Genomic DNA, 15,923 nt, shown 5'->3' with positions numbered 1-15,923 from the left:
CAGCCAGGTCGGGATGGCGCTGACTTTATACAATTCTGTCAAAGCGCCGCAGGCATTCGGTCCGTCCAGCCCGTGCCGACAGCTGGTGGTGCGACTCCGGGGTGAGTGAGCCGGCGACAGGCGAGCGTTTCACTGGGTTCCCGGAGCTCCCACGGCGGGGTCAGTCGCTGGCCGCTTTGTGATGCAGCGTTGCCCGGGCAGCGGGGAGCCCGGCCCGGCCCGGCCCGGCCCGGCACTGGGTCTGGGTCTGGTCAGTCGGGCCGCAGGCATGGCAGCGTGGGCAACGCAGGACTTTTGCCCCGGACTCGGGGGGGGCGCCGGCCCACAGAACGATAACTGGGAGGGCGGGGGGCGCCGCTACAGCGAGAGGACGCTGCTTGATCGCTGGTTCGAGGAGAGGAGTGACCTCCGCCATCTCCGCAAGATGAAGCCTCTGCCGTCTCAGGTGCCTGGGTCGCGGCCGCAGCGGGCACAGCTGGAGACTGCAGCTGGGACCACCCAGAACACCCCTAGCTAAAGCCACAGAGTTGAACAACAGGGAAACTGACCCTTCGGCCCACCTTATCCATACAGGACTAGTCCCATTTTCCTGCTTTTGGACCATTTTCCTCCAAATCCTTTCTATCCGATGATGCTATTCCCGTCACATATGCAACTGCAGAGTTAAATTATTTTTGCATATGCGCATATCTCTACAAATATATTAAAACATTCATAATTGGGTCCGCTCCTATAGTTTCCTCTGGCAGCTCATTCCAGATACGGACTACCCTCTGAGTGAAAAAGTGGCTCCTGAGATCTTTTCACCCTCATATTGCGCCCATGTCCTCTAGTGATAGAATCCTTTATCCTGGGAAAAAAGACCCTCCAGTCTGAAGCAGGGTCTCGACTAGAAACGTCAACCATTCCTTCACTCCAGAGATACTTCCTGTCCCGCTGAGTTATTCCAGCATGTTGTGTCTCTCTTCGGTGTAAACCAGCATCTACAGTTCCTGCCTACACATTTATATCACACCTTTCACTCCATGTAGATTATAAGATCATAAGAGATAGGAGCGGAATTCGGCCCTTCGGCCCATCAAGTCTACTCCGCCATTCAATCCTGGCTGATCTATATCTCTCTCCTAACCACATTCTCCTGCCTTCTCCCCATAACCTCGGATATTCGTACTAATCAAGAATCTATCTATCTCTACCTTAAATGTATCCACTGACTCCGTAGCCTTCTGTGACAAATAATTGCACAGGTTCACCACCCTCTGAATAAAGCTGGAGACACAGCCACTTCTCCAAAGGGCAAACCGACCATATGGTTTCAGTGATGCCGACTGAGTGATAAATATCAGCCCGAACTCAGGGGAACCCTTTCTCTTTGGAGTGCAGGAGGATGAGGGCTGATCTTACAGGTGTATAAAATCTTGAGAGGAATAGATCAGGTAGATGCACAGAGTCTCTTGCCCAGAGTAGGGGAATCAAGGACCAGAGGACATAGGTTTAAGGTGAAGGGGGGTATATTTAATAGGAACCTGAGGGGTAACGTTTTCACACAAAGGGTGGTGGGTGTATGGAACAAGCTGCCAAATGTGGTAGGTGAGGCAGGCCTATCTCAACGTTTAAGAAACAGTTAGACAGGTACATGGATGGGACAGGTTTGGAGGAATATGTGCCAAACGCGGGCAGGTGGGACTCTAGTGTAGCTGGGACATGTTGGCCGGTGTGGGTTTTTGACCCGAAGGGCCTGTTTCCACGATGGATCTCTATGACAATCTATTGTATTGCTTTGGGGCTTCAGCCGGTGTCTCGCCTGATGTCTGACACTGCCGCATTCACCTGGGCAATATCAGCGTGCAATTGTTTGTAATGCCCCTGTAACGGGTGGAGTATACTGAGCCACGGGGCAAAACATTCAAGTGCATTTATTGAAAAACATTTCCAACTGTGAAACAACTATATCTTTCCATTGAACCTTAATTATTTTACAACCTCAAGGACTGCACGGTAGAGATGCTGCCTAATAGCGCCAGAGTCCCGGGTTCGACGGGTGCTGTCTGTATGGAGTTTGCATGTTCTTCCCTTGACCGCGAGGGTTTTCTCCGGGTGCTCCGGTTTCCTTCCACACTCCAAAGACGTACAATCTGTAGGTTAATTGGCCCGGTATAAATGTAAATTGGCCCTAGTGTTTGTAGGATAGTTAATGTGCGGGGATCGCTGGTCGGTGCGGATCCGGTGGGCCGAAGGGCCTGTTTTTTGCTCTATCTCTAAACTGAACTAAACTAAATTCATGATCCGTGTTTGTCATTTCCGTTTGTCATTGAGTTGCAATTATCCTCCTGGGATAATTCTACTTATTTCCCCCTAACATGACAGTATTATCACAATCAATCATCAGCAAATCTTGCAAACAGTTTTATTTCCAATTGTTCTCTTCTAGTATGAACATGCGTATCGAACAATATATCAGGATTCCTACGTCAAGCCAGAGACACCGCGGCGAGGTAAGTGATGGTACAGCTGGCATGGGGCACTTGAAACTCGAGGGAGATGTCAGCATGTGTAATGTCCCAAATGTGTCACCTCATCGAAACCAACGAGGGAGTTTGGCTTTTGTGGAATATGGTCCGTTGCATTCGGGAACCCCAGTGCTTGTTTAATCCTTTACATTGCTGACAAATCAACTGTATTTTGTAGGCATATGAACAAAATTGCAGATGCTGCTCTAAATGGAGGATAGACACAAAATGCCAGAGTAACTCAGTGGGACATCTCCCTTCTCTCCAGAGATGCTGCCTGTCCCGCTGAGTTACTCCACAATTTCGTGTCGATCTTTTATTTTTGTAGGTGCTCGCCTTTCTATACAAAGCTAACTTGGATAACTTGCAATTTAAAGTGGCATCGGATACTTCCTCGGTCTGAAGAAGGGTCTCGACACGAAACATGACCCATCCCTTTTTTTCCAGAGATGCTGCCTGACCCGCTGAGTTACTACTAGCTCCAGAATTGCACAGTTGGGTTGTTATAACAGGTCAGAGAGTCGGTAGTTCCATCAGCTTCCACCCCCGGCTCGTGTAGAACAGCCCACCCTGCCCCCTCAGTAGCCCTCCTTCGGCTCTCTGACAGTGGTGAAGGCCAACGTGCCAAATGCCTTCAGCATGCCAATGCCAACGTGCCAAATGCCTTCGGTTGCTCAATACCGCCGAGTTGGTTTATCTACACGTGGGCATCACCACTACTTTTTTAACCATGACACAAAATTTAGGAAGCAAAAAGTATAAGCTTTGATTTTCAATTCTGTCAAACTTTAAAAAAAATTCTATCGATGAACGGAAACTTAATTATTTCTTCTATGTAAAGCACTTTGGTTTCAACGCGAGTTGACGTGCTATAAATACAATTTACTTACTTTCTTACTTACTTACTTTATTGTTACAAAATGATTGCCTCTACAGACTTTAAACGCGAGTACCACGCTTATCCTGGGCACCAGCCAGAGTTAGACCCTCCGATCACCAAGATATACCCAAAGACCACCTACATGCTGGATTACATGGACCCCGTGTTTCATTCTAATCCTCTCGCACAGTTTGAGCCGGACAGAGGGGAAAGCCAGCAGCAGGAATATTGCGGGCTCCCGGTCACACCAGAAACGGGGAAGCAGCAGTTATGTTTCTCTTACATTCCTCTGGAACCCTGCTCGTCCACCGACGGAACGGAGGGCAGGCAATCGGATCTCCCGTTTTGTGGGTCTTTCGTCCCCACGAGGTATCCTTTGGGGCTGTGCACGGCGCAGTTTTGCCAGTCTTGCACACCGGCCGCGGTACCTCCCGGGTCAGGCCTGTCTGCGTGCTGTGGGCCCGGAGCTCCATGAAGAATGGCACTCGGCCTGGGAGAGGAATCAGTGGAGCGGCGCAGTTAGGGACGGGAGAAAACAGAGAGACTTTCATTGTAATTAATAGTCTGGAATGACTCAAATAAACAGGGCGTGGTGTATGTAACCCCGTGTGCTGAGAATGTGATTTTTATTTAACTCAGTCCGTGACCGACTTCAAGAAATTAACTTTAGATGTCTAGTAACGGAAATGCAGAGAAAGGTGGCGCAGAGGAAGGGTCTCGACCCGAAAAGTCACATATTCTTTTTCTCCAGAGATATTGTCTGACCCGCTGTTACTCCAGCTTTTTGTGTCTAACTATCGTCGGTGTAAACCAGCATCTGCAGGTCCTGCCTGCACTGATGGAGCGGCGCTGCTGGATCTGCACAGGCCAGCGATCCTCGCTGTAAGTTTCTCATTCCTCGGGCACCCGGGGAGTTCCATTGCAGGTCTCTATGTGCAGAATCGGTCTTCTGCTCTGTCTCTCGTATGTGCTTGCTGAACTCTGGAGGCAAGTCGGTGAGTTAAAGACCCTCCAAACCAAGTGTGTATTTGATGGAATCCATGCTTCCATAAAATCCATGAAATCAAGCGTGCGCTTGAGTTACTTCAGAAACATGTCTTTCGTCATTCATTCATTCATTCATTCATGGTCGTTGAAAACATTAGTGATGCAGTGTTGCTGGTTTCCAACGGGAAATGTGACGGACGCACCACACATCTCTGTCCTCCAGTTACCGCGGACTTCCGCCGCTGGAAGTATAGGATATTGGTGTGTGTGCTTTATCATTCCTACAATGCTATGTACGACAGTGATCGCAACTTCTACTGAAGTGTGGATGGCCGTTGGCTCGTCACAAGCGATGCATTACGATATAAACTTGCATGAAACGTGAGAGATTATTTGATGATTATTTGTTGGTGCTGCACTTTTAGCCTCTGTACTTTTAGGTAAATTCTGCTGTTACGATAGAACTGTATTTGTCCCAGAGGGGAAAGTGGTGTAGTGAACATGTACTAAAACCAGGACCAGGGGCCACAGTTTAAGAATAAGGGATAAGCCATTTAGAACGGAGATGAGGAAACACTTTCTCACAGAGTGGCGAGTCTGTGGAATTCTCTGCCTCAGAGGGCGGTGGAGACAGGTTCTCTGGATACTTTCAAGAGAGAGCAAGATAGGGCTCTTAAAAATAGCGGAGTCAGGGGATATGGGGAGAAGGTAGGTACTGATACGGGGTACTGATTGCGGATGATCAGCCATGATCACATTGAATGGCGGTGCTGGCTCGAAGGGCCAAATGGCCTACTCCTGCACCTATTGTCACTGTCTATTGTCTAAAACATTACCACAACCCGTTGCAAACCTTACACAATGCAACAGGAATACTGTGCTTGTGTCGGGCGACCTTATTTCCGTTCAAAGACCGATGGTGTCATGTACTGTGTAGGAAGGAACTGCAGATGCTGGTTTGCACCGAAGGTAGACACAAAGTGCTGGAGTAACTCAGCGGGACTGGCAGCATCTCTGGAGAGAAGGAATGGGTGACGTTTCGGGTCGAGACCCTTCTTTAATGGGGCGTGGCGGTGTGTGAGGGGCAGCGAGGAAACGAGGTTGATGGTACACAAAAACGTTGGAGAAACTCAGCGGGTGCAGCAGCATCTATGGAGCGAAGGAGATAGGCAACGTTTCGGGCCGAAACGTTGCCTATCTCCTTCGCTCCATAGATGCTGCCGCACCCGCTGAGTTTCTCCAGCACTTTTGTCTACCTAAAAAACTCAGTTCACTTCCTCTTTATGTTTTATCCATGACCTCTGAGCCGCTGAGTTTCTCCAGTATTTTTGTGTACCTTCGATTTTCCAGCATCTGCAGTTCCTCCTTAAACAACTGGAGGTTGTTATTTGTTTGTTGACCTATATAACAATTACAGCACGGAAACAGGCCATCTCGACCCTTCTAGTCCGTGCCGAACACATAATCTCCCCTAGTCCCATATACCTGCGCTAAGACCATAACCCTCCATTCCCTTCCCATCCATATAACTATCCAAGTTATCCAAGTTATCCAAGACCTGTTGGCATCTGTGCACAGGCTGATAAGGTGAATAAATGCAACAAATAATTGGCTATTATCCTGAAATGCCTCGTCTGTCACGGGCATACAGCAAGGAAATAAACAGGATTTGCGCGTTGTTGCTTCATCAATTGTTGATTTTATTTTAAGGTGATATTAATGAAGGCAGCAAAGATAAATGTTTGTTGCAAGCTGACATATTAAGGAATGTTTGATTACATGGCGATACAAAAAATGTTACACAAAAAGCGAAAGGCGATACTTTAATGGCTTGAGGTTGTTTCACACTGAACTCAACAGAAAGGTCCGGGGATTCACATCTGCTGAGGTCCAGCGACCGCAGGCTTCTCCTCTCGGAAGATGGGCACGGTTCTCTCGGGGACGTCGGCCACTTTCCGGGGGCCGGTGACGGTCAGCACTCCGTCCGCCGACAGCGAGGAGGTGATCAGGGTCGGGTCCACTCCCGCCGGGATCTTGTACTTGCGGTGAAACTCCCGGGAAATATATCCGTGTTCATCCTGCAGAACAGAAGGGTTGAACAGAAGCTGCTGAACATTCCCGCGGTCTTTGTTTCACAACGTAGAGAAGACACCACAAGGAAAAGCTCAGACCAGTCAGCGGCCATTGGGGATGTTCTATTCGTGACTGGTGACAGTTCTGAACTGCCTGTACTCCCTGGAGTTTAGAAGGATGATTGGGGGGGCCTCATTGAAACGTAGCGAAATGCCTGGATAGCGGGAATGTAGAGAGGATGTTTCCACTAGGACCAGAGGCCACAGCCTCAGAATAAAATGACATACCTTTAAAAAGGAGATGAGGAGGAATCTTGTTAGTCAAAGGGTGGCGAATCAGTGGAATTAATTGCCTCAGAAGGTTGTGGAGGCCAAGCCAAAATATTTTTAAGATTGATAGATTCACCACCATTTGACTAAATAAATTCCTCCTCATCTCCTTCCAAAAGGAACATCCTTTAATTTTGCGACTATGGCCTCTGGTCCAAGACTCTCCAACTAGTGGAAACATCCTCTCCACATCCACTCGATCCAGGACTTTCACTATTCGGTAAGTTTCAATGAAAGTCCACTCTCATCCTCTCCATACTCCAGTGAGAACAGGTCCAAAGCCGTCAAACGCATTTTCCTGCGTTCGCTTTCAGCGACACAACACTCATCCACTGAACCAGCACACTCATGCACCCTCTGCAGAATTAATTACGAGACTGTAGTCACAGAGTTAGATAACAACACAGATGCCTGAACCACTTGTTGTTTGCGGACATCTCTCTGGAACACCAGAGGCTGCGGAGAGACACGACAGAAGTATTAAAAAATGAAGAGAGGAATAGATAGGGTAGACAGTGTGTACCTGTTCACCGGGATGCATATATACAATAGTAGAGGGCACCGCTTTAAGGTGAGAGGGGTAAAGTTTAAAGGAAATGCACAGGGCATGATTTTTTTTTTTACAGAGAGGATGGCGAGTGCGTGGAACGCGCTGCTGGGGTTGGTTGTTTGAGGCAGATACGACAGTGGCATTTTAGAGACTTTTGGATAGGTACATGGATATGCCGGGATATGGATTATGTGCAGGTGGCCGAGGGCTGGTCTTGGCATTAGGACCGTTTGCAACAGACATTGTAAACGGAAGGGCCTGTTGCACTCTTCTAGGTTTTATGTTCCATGGTTTCACTTCACCCAAGGGAGCAGTGTAGTGATCAACAGGAGCCAGCTGATGAATGCAGGCATCACAGTTGGTACTCACTCTGCCTTTAGTGGACAGCCTCAGTAGTACAGGGCAACTGAAAACATTGGCCAGTGAGCAGGAACTTATGTCACACACGGGTGGTCATAAGTTCATAAGTGATATGAGTGTTCGGCCCATCAAGTCTACTCCGCCATTCAATCATGGCTGATCTGTCTCTCCCTCCCAGTCCTATTCTCCCGCCTTCTCCCCATAACCCCTGACACCCGGACTAACCAAGAATCTATCTATCTCTGTGAGGTGGGAGATTGCAACCTTCACGTGGTCCACCCTGTTTCGATGAATGCAATCACCCTGGCGTGCACAATCAAATAAGATCAAATAGAACAAGTTGTCCTACAACTTTAGGCTGTGCACGCCATACACAAGAAGAAGAAGCAGATCTATCTCTGTCTTAAAAATATCCATCGACTTGGCCTCCACAGCCTTTTGTGGCAAATAATTCCACAGATTCACCACCCTCTGACTGAATGCTTTCACTGTCAATTAACATTTGACTTTCATACGAAGAAAAACTGGATAGACTCGGCTTGTACTCGCTAGAATTTAGAAGATTGAGGGGGGATCTTATAGAAACTTACAAAATTCTTAAGGGGTTGGACAGGCTAGATGTAGGAAGATTGTTCCCAATGTTGGGGAAGTCCAGAACAAGAGGTCACAGTTTAAGGATAAGGGGGAAATCTTTTAGGACCGAGATGAGAAAAACATTGGTGAATCTGTGAAATTCTCTGCCACAGAAGGTAGTTGAGGCCAGTTCATTGGCTATATTTAAGAGGGAGTTAGATGTGGCCCTTGTGGCTAAAGGGATCAGGGGGTATGGAGAGAAGGCAGGTACAGGATACTGAGTTGGATGATCAGCCATGATCATATTGAATGCCGGTGCAGGCTCGAAGGGCCGAATGGCCTACTCCTGCACCTATTTTCTATGTTTCTGACATCAATGAATCCGAAGCACATTCGGGATGGAAGTGAGAAGATTCCTGGAACCTGGGAACTATATTGCATCTGTCACATCTTCAAAACTTTCTGGAAACAACAAAATGTTGGAGTAACTCTAGAACCAATGAATCACGAATGAAGTGTAGTTGTCATCTAACCTCAGTAAGTTGCAGAGCCAAAAATAGTTGTTGGAACTGACTTTATAAATACCTCCTGCTGAGATAAGGTGTCTGATGCACACTGCACTCCACACCCGCTGACACTGACTGACGTCAATCCAAGCTCAGATACGTGAACACCAGCTTTGGCAGGAGCCCCAGTGAACCCTTGAACTACTGAGTAAATCCACACAGGAGAAGTTGTTGCCGCTGTCAGAAGTATTTTGCTTGGGCAGCTTACAACCCAGCGGTATAAATATTGACTTCTCTAACTTCAAGTAACCCTTGCTTTCCCTCTCTCTGCATTCCTCACCCATTCTAGATCTCCAACTAGTTTGACTCTGACTGATTAAACTTTTACTTTGTACGCCTTTTTGTCACCTTCCCCTAGCAAACAGTCACCCGTTACATTTTCCTTGAGTTTCGTCCCCTTTGATCTCTCGTTTACACACCTTATCCTTCCATATCTTGATATTTCCCTCTCCCCTGACTCTCAGTCTGAGGACGGGTCTTGGCCAGAAACATTGCCAATTCCTTCTCTCCAGAGATGCTGCCTGTCCCGCTGAGTTACTCCAACATTTTGTGTCTATCTTCGCTGTCCGAAGGTTCATCGTCTCCTGTCTGATTGCCCATTGTCCAGTTAATAACTAGTGAGGTTATATTTGAATAATTTCTACAACCTGGACATGTTGTTGAAAATAAAATGTATCTGTTTGTAGAATTGGTGGTATTAACATAACTGACTTGGAGGCGGCACAGTGGCAGCGGTGGAGTTGCTGCCTCATAGCGCCAGAGATCCTGGCTATGGCTGTTGTCTATACAGTTTGTACGTTCTCCCCGCGACCACATGGCTTTTTTTTTCTGTGTGCTCCGGTTTCCTTCCACATCCCAAAGATGTGCAGGTTTGCAGGTTAAACATCTGACGAAGGGTCTCGCCTCGAAACACCACCTATTTCTTCTCTCCAGAGATGCTGCCTGTCCCGCTGAGTTACTCCATCATTTTGTGTCTATCTTCGGTGTAAACCAAGATCTGCAGTTCCTTCCTACACATGTTTGTAGGTTAATTGGCTTCTGTAAATCGTCCTCAGTGTGTAGGATAGTACTAATGTACGGGGTGAGGGGTTATCGCTGATCGACACGGACTCAGTGGGCCGAAAGGCCTGTTTCCACGCTGTATTTCTCGACTAAAACTAAACTAAATGTAAACAACAGCCGACTTAAGACCGGTCCAATCACCACCTGTATTCCCCATCCGGACTGAACATATTTAGAATGCTTCATGGCTGCAAACACTCTAAAGTGCTGCCATAGCATTGGCTTGCTTCCAATGGTCCAATAGTAGATCCAGACTGCATCGCATCAGCTGGTCACCAGCGTAAACAAAGTCTACACCAATTAAAATGTATTGGAAGGAACTGGAAAACCTTTTCAAAACCATCTAGACCTAATCTGCTGTTGTATGGGACTTTAAAATCCCAATGGGGACAACGTTGTTTACTCACCCATACTAGTCCAAGCCCTCACTCAAATTAGCAGCCTATGCAGGAATACTCTCCTCCCCACCCAGGGTATGTCCTGCAAATTCAACTCAACCCACTTTTCTTATTCTTTAAAGTTTACCAGGCAGGTGAAAGCACCCACCAAAGAGGATGATCTAAAGCGGAACCGGAGAGTGAGGCTTACCTGACGCTCTTCATGTTGTGCTTGGATTTCAATAAAGTCCCCCAGGATTTTGACTCGAATTTCCTCAGGAGTGAAATGTTTGACATCAAGGTGAATTGCAAACTTGTCCTTGTCCAGTCTCACCTGCAAGAGATAAAGCATGTATCCTGAGCAAAGAGTGGATGCCAAGTTCCCAAATTTTCTTCCATATTACCCAGTACAGAAACATGACCCTGAAAACCCCCCAACTCAGCTCGGATGGCAGGGTATTGTAATTGGGACAGTTCAGTGCACAAGTCCATTAATTATTTGCTGAGTGTCTTTGGTGTCCTGTGGCTGGGAGAGCAGTTTGTAAGTTCTAGGAACAGAATTAGGCCATTCGGCCCATCAAGTCCAGGCAGCCATTCAATCATGGCAGATCTATCTTTCCCTCTCAACCCCGTTTCTTGCATTCTCCCCATGAACCCCGACACCCTTACTAATCAAGAATCTATCAATCTCCGCCTCCACTTGGCCTCCACAGCTGGCTGGAAACTATAATCCCCCAGTTAAGTGGACACAACCCGTTCCCAGTAAAACAACTTTAACAAACTTTTCCGAATATTCTGTGTTACCAACACAATTTGCGGTGGCATGAACCTGCTAGCCACTCAAAAACATGCGTTGATTTTTAAAGATGGATCAACCAGGCTCATGTATTATTTTAATGCACTTTTTGTCCCAATGCAAAAACATTTTGCTTTCCTCCCCCAACAAATAAAGCTGAGTTTTAAACTGTTGAACCTTGCTCTCTAGAGTTTGTGAAGTGGTCTATCCTTGCAGAGCTGTGTGCAATAGGAAAGGGCAGGTCTGGAGTTGGGGCTGCAAGGAAGATATCTTGTTGCAGGAAGGAGAACACCTCCTCTCTCCTCTGTAGAGTCTTGCATATGATGCGACGTATACAATACACCTTGAGATGCACTTCCCCCAGTGGCAGAGGATTGGTGCCCATTCGGCCCTACGAGCCAGCACTGCCATTCAATATGATTATGGCTGATCATCCAAAATCAGTACCCCGTTCCTGCTTTTTCTCCATATCCCTTGATTCAGTTAGCCCGAAGAGCTAAATGTAACTCTCTCTTGAATGCATCAGTGGGCAAGTTTCCACTGTGCACCCTGAGACAGTGAGTTCGACAACAGCACAGTGAGTTTCAAAGATGGTCCTTCTGTGCAAGTGTATCCATTCATTGGTGTTTGACATGGGCTCTCTCATCACACCACCGTGCTTCAATCAGCTCCAGTCCTTGCCAGCCTACACTGGAGACTGCTGGAGCATTTTCTTTGGAAACAACACTCCATGGAATGAGGGACGTGGCTGTCTGAACAGACGAGTTGCACTGCACAATGGCAGACATTGTGGGAACCGCTAACTCATGATGGGGTGAAGAATTGTTCTCAGAGATTGTCTTAAGATGTCTTAAGATTTAAGACATAAAACATTTATACAGAGTCTTAAAGCATGGAAACAGGGCCTTCGGCCCAACTTGCCCACGCCAGCCAACATGTCCCAACTACACTAGTCCCACCTACCTGCATTTCAGATCAGATTTCAAGTAACCGTTGCATTCCCTCTCTCTCCATCCCACTCCCACCCTAGTCATCCTGGTGGTTACACTGTTCATATCCTATCATTAACACCTCTTCCAAAGCCAACAATGGACCATTGTGGGCTCTTTGGCCATCTGTGCTGGCTGTGATTTGTTCGAAAAGGTAGAGAAAGGTAGAGCTGCCTCGAATGGTCAAGGTGTCCACAATGGCCCCCCTCCCCAGTCACCATCAACAACACCACAGTCACATCTGTGGAGTCATTTAAGTTCCTTGGAACCATCATCCCAGCGATCTAAAATGGGAGGCCACCATCGACTCCACAATCAAAAAGGCCCAACAGATGATGTACTTCCTGGGGCAGCTGAGAAAACACAATCAGCCACAGGCAATGATGGTCCAGTTTTATACTGCCATCATAGAGTCTGTCCTCACCTTCTCCATCATGGTCTGGTTTGGCTCAGCCACCAAGCACGACATCCGGAGTCTGCAGCGCATAGTTCGATCTGCCGAGAAGGTTGTTAGCTACAACCTTCCCCCCCATCGACAAACTGTACACTGCAAGGGCCAGGAAGCGAGCGGGTAAGATCATCTCTGACCCCTCTCACCCTGGCCACAAACTCTTTGAATCATTTCCCTATGGAAGGCGACTCCTGACTGTCAAAGCCGCCACAGCCAGACATAAAAAACGCATTTTTCCACTAGTAGTAGCTCTACTCAACAGCCAAAAGTCTGTAGCCTCCTTTTGCTCTGGTATTTTATTTTACTCAAGGTCTCAAAGTCAGTTTATTGTCACGTGTACCAATTAAGGTACAGGACACGCGTTTCAATTATAATGTTTTATTTTTTAATTGTCCACAGTATATCGTGTTGTTATCCTTGCGCGCAAAGCACCAAAGGCAAATTCCTTGGAAGTATACATACTTGGCTAATAACATTTATGCAGTTCAATTCAATTCAATTCACTTGCCCATTAGGGGCAAATTAACTGCGGCCAATTAACCTCCCAACCCGCAAGTCTTTGGGATGCGGGGAAACCGGAGCACCCGGAGTAAACCCGCGCAGTCACGGGGAGAATATGCAAACTCCACACCGACAGCACCCGAGGCTAGGATTGAATCTAGAGCTGTGAAGATTACGCACAGGAGAATTGAACAAAATAATACTTGTTTTGAGGCAAACGCACAACTAATTTCATCACACGCTCTCTAAGCATGTTGTTAAGTAACACGAAATGACACGGCGATATAAGAACGCGTAGAACGTACCTCTGAGAGTCCAGACTGCAACCAGCTGGGGATCCTGCTCAGACCTGCCGCCTTCCAATAGAAGGGGTTCACCAGAGAGGAGAAGTTGATGAAGGGTTCGAGGTCAAAGTGTTCCCCAAAATGCTGGTCAAAGATGCGAGAGGGGAAGAGGGAGTTCTGGAAGAGGGAACGGCGAAACCACGGGTGTTGGATGGCAATGTCCATCTTCTCGCTTTGAAAGGAAGGAGAGGGTTTAGCTTTGAAACTTGTGCGGAGCGCAGTCCAAGAACCGCTTGCAGGTCAGCCCGTGGCTGTGATCTTTATATACACAATGACAGCCACCCATTGAACCTTCTGGAAAACTGATGCAAGGCTGATTGAGTCTGTCATGTGTTCTCATTCTTTAGGGAGTTATTATTTTGGGGGATTAGACGTGACACCACCAGTAACGCGGTCTCTCTAGCGGCGAACAAAGCTGTGCTGATCAATCCCTTCCTCTGCTGGCAAGGCCGGCGAGGGCTGCACCAGATGACCTCATGGCATTTTCAAAGGGGAGCTATTGTATGGGGAGAGATTTTATGATGTTCCAGTTTTTTTCACGATTAAAGATTTTAATGCCCTTTTGTTCCGCTGTGTCTGTGTGTTGGGTCATTCAGAAGCTGAACCGGAATGGCGATGATGGCCATCACAAATATGTCATCCCAGAAATAGGCCAGTGCTGATCACTTTATAATGCGGCCGAGAGGGTATTTTAGTTTCTGGCTGTGTTGAATGGGATCAGTCCCTAGTACCGCGTTACCAATTAATGGCGTCGCAGGACGCTGCTGCCCTCTCGATGACTTATTTTTACTTTTGAGGGCCTGAGACATGTTCTGCCCCCTGAGCCGTGTGATTACCAGCCCATCTCATTGGATGGTGTAGGGGGGGCTGCAGGCCTGGAGACACGTCTAGAAACAAGGAACTGCAGATGCTGGTTAATCAAGGAAAGTTCCAAAGTGTTGAAGTAACCCAAGTTCAAGTTCAAGCGAGTTTATTGTCATGTGTCCCTGATAGGACAATGAAATTCTTGCTTTGCTTCAGCACACAGAACATAGTAGGCATTTACTACAAAACAGATCAGTGTGTCCATATACCATAATATAAATATATACACACATTAATAAATAAACTGATAAAATGCAAATAACAGATAATGGATTATTAATAATCAGAGGTTACACAAAAAAGCTGGAGAAACTCAGCGGGTGCAGCAGCATCTATGGAGCGAAGGAAATAGGCAACGTTTCGGGCCGAAACCCTTCTTCAGACGAGATTATTAATAATCAGAGTTTTGTCCGAGCCAGGTTTAACAGCCTGATGGCTGTGGGGAAGTAGCTATCCCTGAACCTGGTTGTTGCAGTCTTCAGGCTCCTGTACCTTCTACCTGAAGATAGCAGGGAAATGAGTATGTGGCCAGGATGGTGTGGGTCTTTGATGATGCTGTCAGCCTTTTTGAGGCAGCGACTGCGACCAGGCGGGTCAGGCAGCATCCCTGGAGAACATGGGTAGGCGACCCTTCTGCAGACTGTCCATGTTCTCCAGAGATGCTGCCTGGCCTGCTGAGTTACTCCAGCATTTTGTGTCTTTCAGCTTCAGGTTCCAACCACAGTTGGGTAATTTAATGGCCCCGACTGGGATTGCACTTGATGCCAGGTTTTTAAAAAAGAATCAGAATCAGCCGCAAGGTTGGACCAGAGAAGCTGAGGATGTTTCCTTGCAGCGGTGTTGGGGTGGGGGGGGGGTTGGGGTTTGGAGCCCATCGCAATTCCCAGAGGGAACTGGATCACAACTTGAGGGAAAGAGGCAGGGAACTAGACTCTCCCCATTAGAGTGATACAGCGTGGAAACAGGACCATCAGCCCAACTTGCCCGCACCGACCAACATGTCCCAACGGCACTAGTCCCACTTGCCTGCGTTTGGCCCACATCCCTCGCAACATGTCCTATCTACGTACCTGTCCAATTGCTTCTAAAACATCACTCTACTAAGAACTGGCACAGACCTGATGGGCCGAATGGCCTCCTTCTGTGCTGCAGCCATTCCACAAATATCCCTGCTCTTTGATGGGTTTGAACTCCCAGTCATTAGTCCAGGTCATGACGGGCAAGAATTACTAGGAATCTGAGGGGTAACGCTTCACTCAGAGCGTGGTGGGTATATGGAATGGGCTCCCAGAAGAGGTAGTTGTGGCAGGTACTATAACAGCATTTTAAATATATTTAGACAGGTACACAGATAGGAAAGTTTTAGAGGGATATGGTGGGACCAGAGTAGAAGGGGCATGTTGGTAAGTTGGTACAGTAGATGGGGCATAGGCAAGTTGGGTCGAAGGGCCTGTCTGCGTGCTGTATGACTACTCTAATTATAAGTGCTGCCTGACCCGCTGAGTGTCTATCTTTATTTTTATTACTCATTTAGCAAGTACATGAATAGGACATGTTTAGAGAGATATGGGCCAGATGCAGGCAGGTGGGTCTAGTGTATGGGGCATACTGGTCGGTGTGGGCAAGTTGGGCCGAATGGCCTGTTTCCACGCTGTTGCACCACGTTGGTACCAACCGCGTGTTGAAATGTCCAGCCCGGCGGTTCTGGACT

At 47.5% G+C, this 15,923-nt stretch overlaps 2 protein-coding genes across 2 annotated transcripts; one reads left to right on the top strand and one right to left on the bottom strand.

Annotated features, from left to right (window-relative positions):
* The first annotated feature begins 235 nt into the window (after window positions 1–235).
* On the top strand, window positions 236–5,083 carry cfap68 (cilia and flagella associated protein 68). The gene is made up of 3 exons (XM_055660683.1): window positions 236–445; window positions 2,432–2,495; window positions 3,447–5,083. Exons 1-3 carry the CDS (start codon window positions 269–271, stop codon window positions 3,863–3,865), a joined length of 660 nt encoding a protein of 219 aa, XP_055516658.1. The 5' UTR covers window positions 236–268; the 3' UTR covers window positions 3,866–5,083.
* Window positions 5,084–6,053: 970 nt separating this feature from the next.
* On the bottom strand, window positions 6,054–13,974 carry cryabb (crystallin, alpha B, b). Its single transcript, XM_055660681.1, has 3 exons — window positions 13,310–13,974; window positions 10,479–10,601; window positions 6,054–6,455 (listed from the first exon to the last, which is right to left on the bottom strand). Exons 1-3 carry the CDS (start codon window positions 13,511–13,513, stop codon window positions 6,252–6,254), a joined length of 531 nt encoding a protein of 176 aa, XP_055516656.1. The 5' UTR covers window positions 13,514–13,974; the 3' UTR covers window positions 6,054–6,251.
* Window positions 13,975–15,923: the final 1,949 nt, after the last annotated feature.

This window comes from Leucoraja erinacea, chromosome 32, assembly GCF_028641065.1.
Source record: "Leucoraja erinacea ecotype New England chromosome 32, Leri_hhj_1, whole genome shotgun sequence".
Lineage (NCBI taxonomy): Eukaryota > Metazoa > Chordata > Chondrichthyes > Rajiformes > Rajidae > Leucoraja > Leucoraja erinaceus.
The sequence above is the reverse complement of the archived record's forward strand: the minus strand, read 5'-3'. Positions and strand labels throughout refer to the sequence as shown.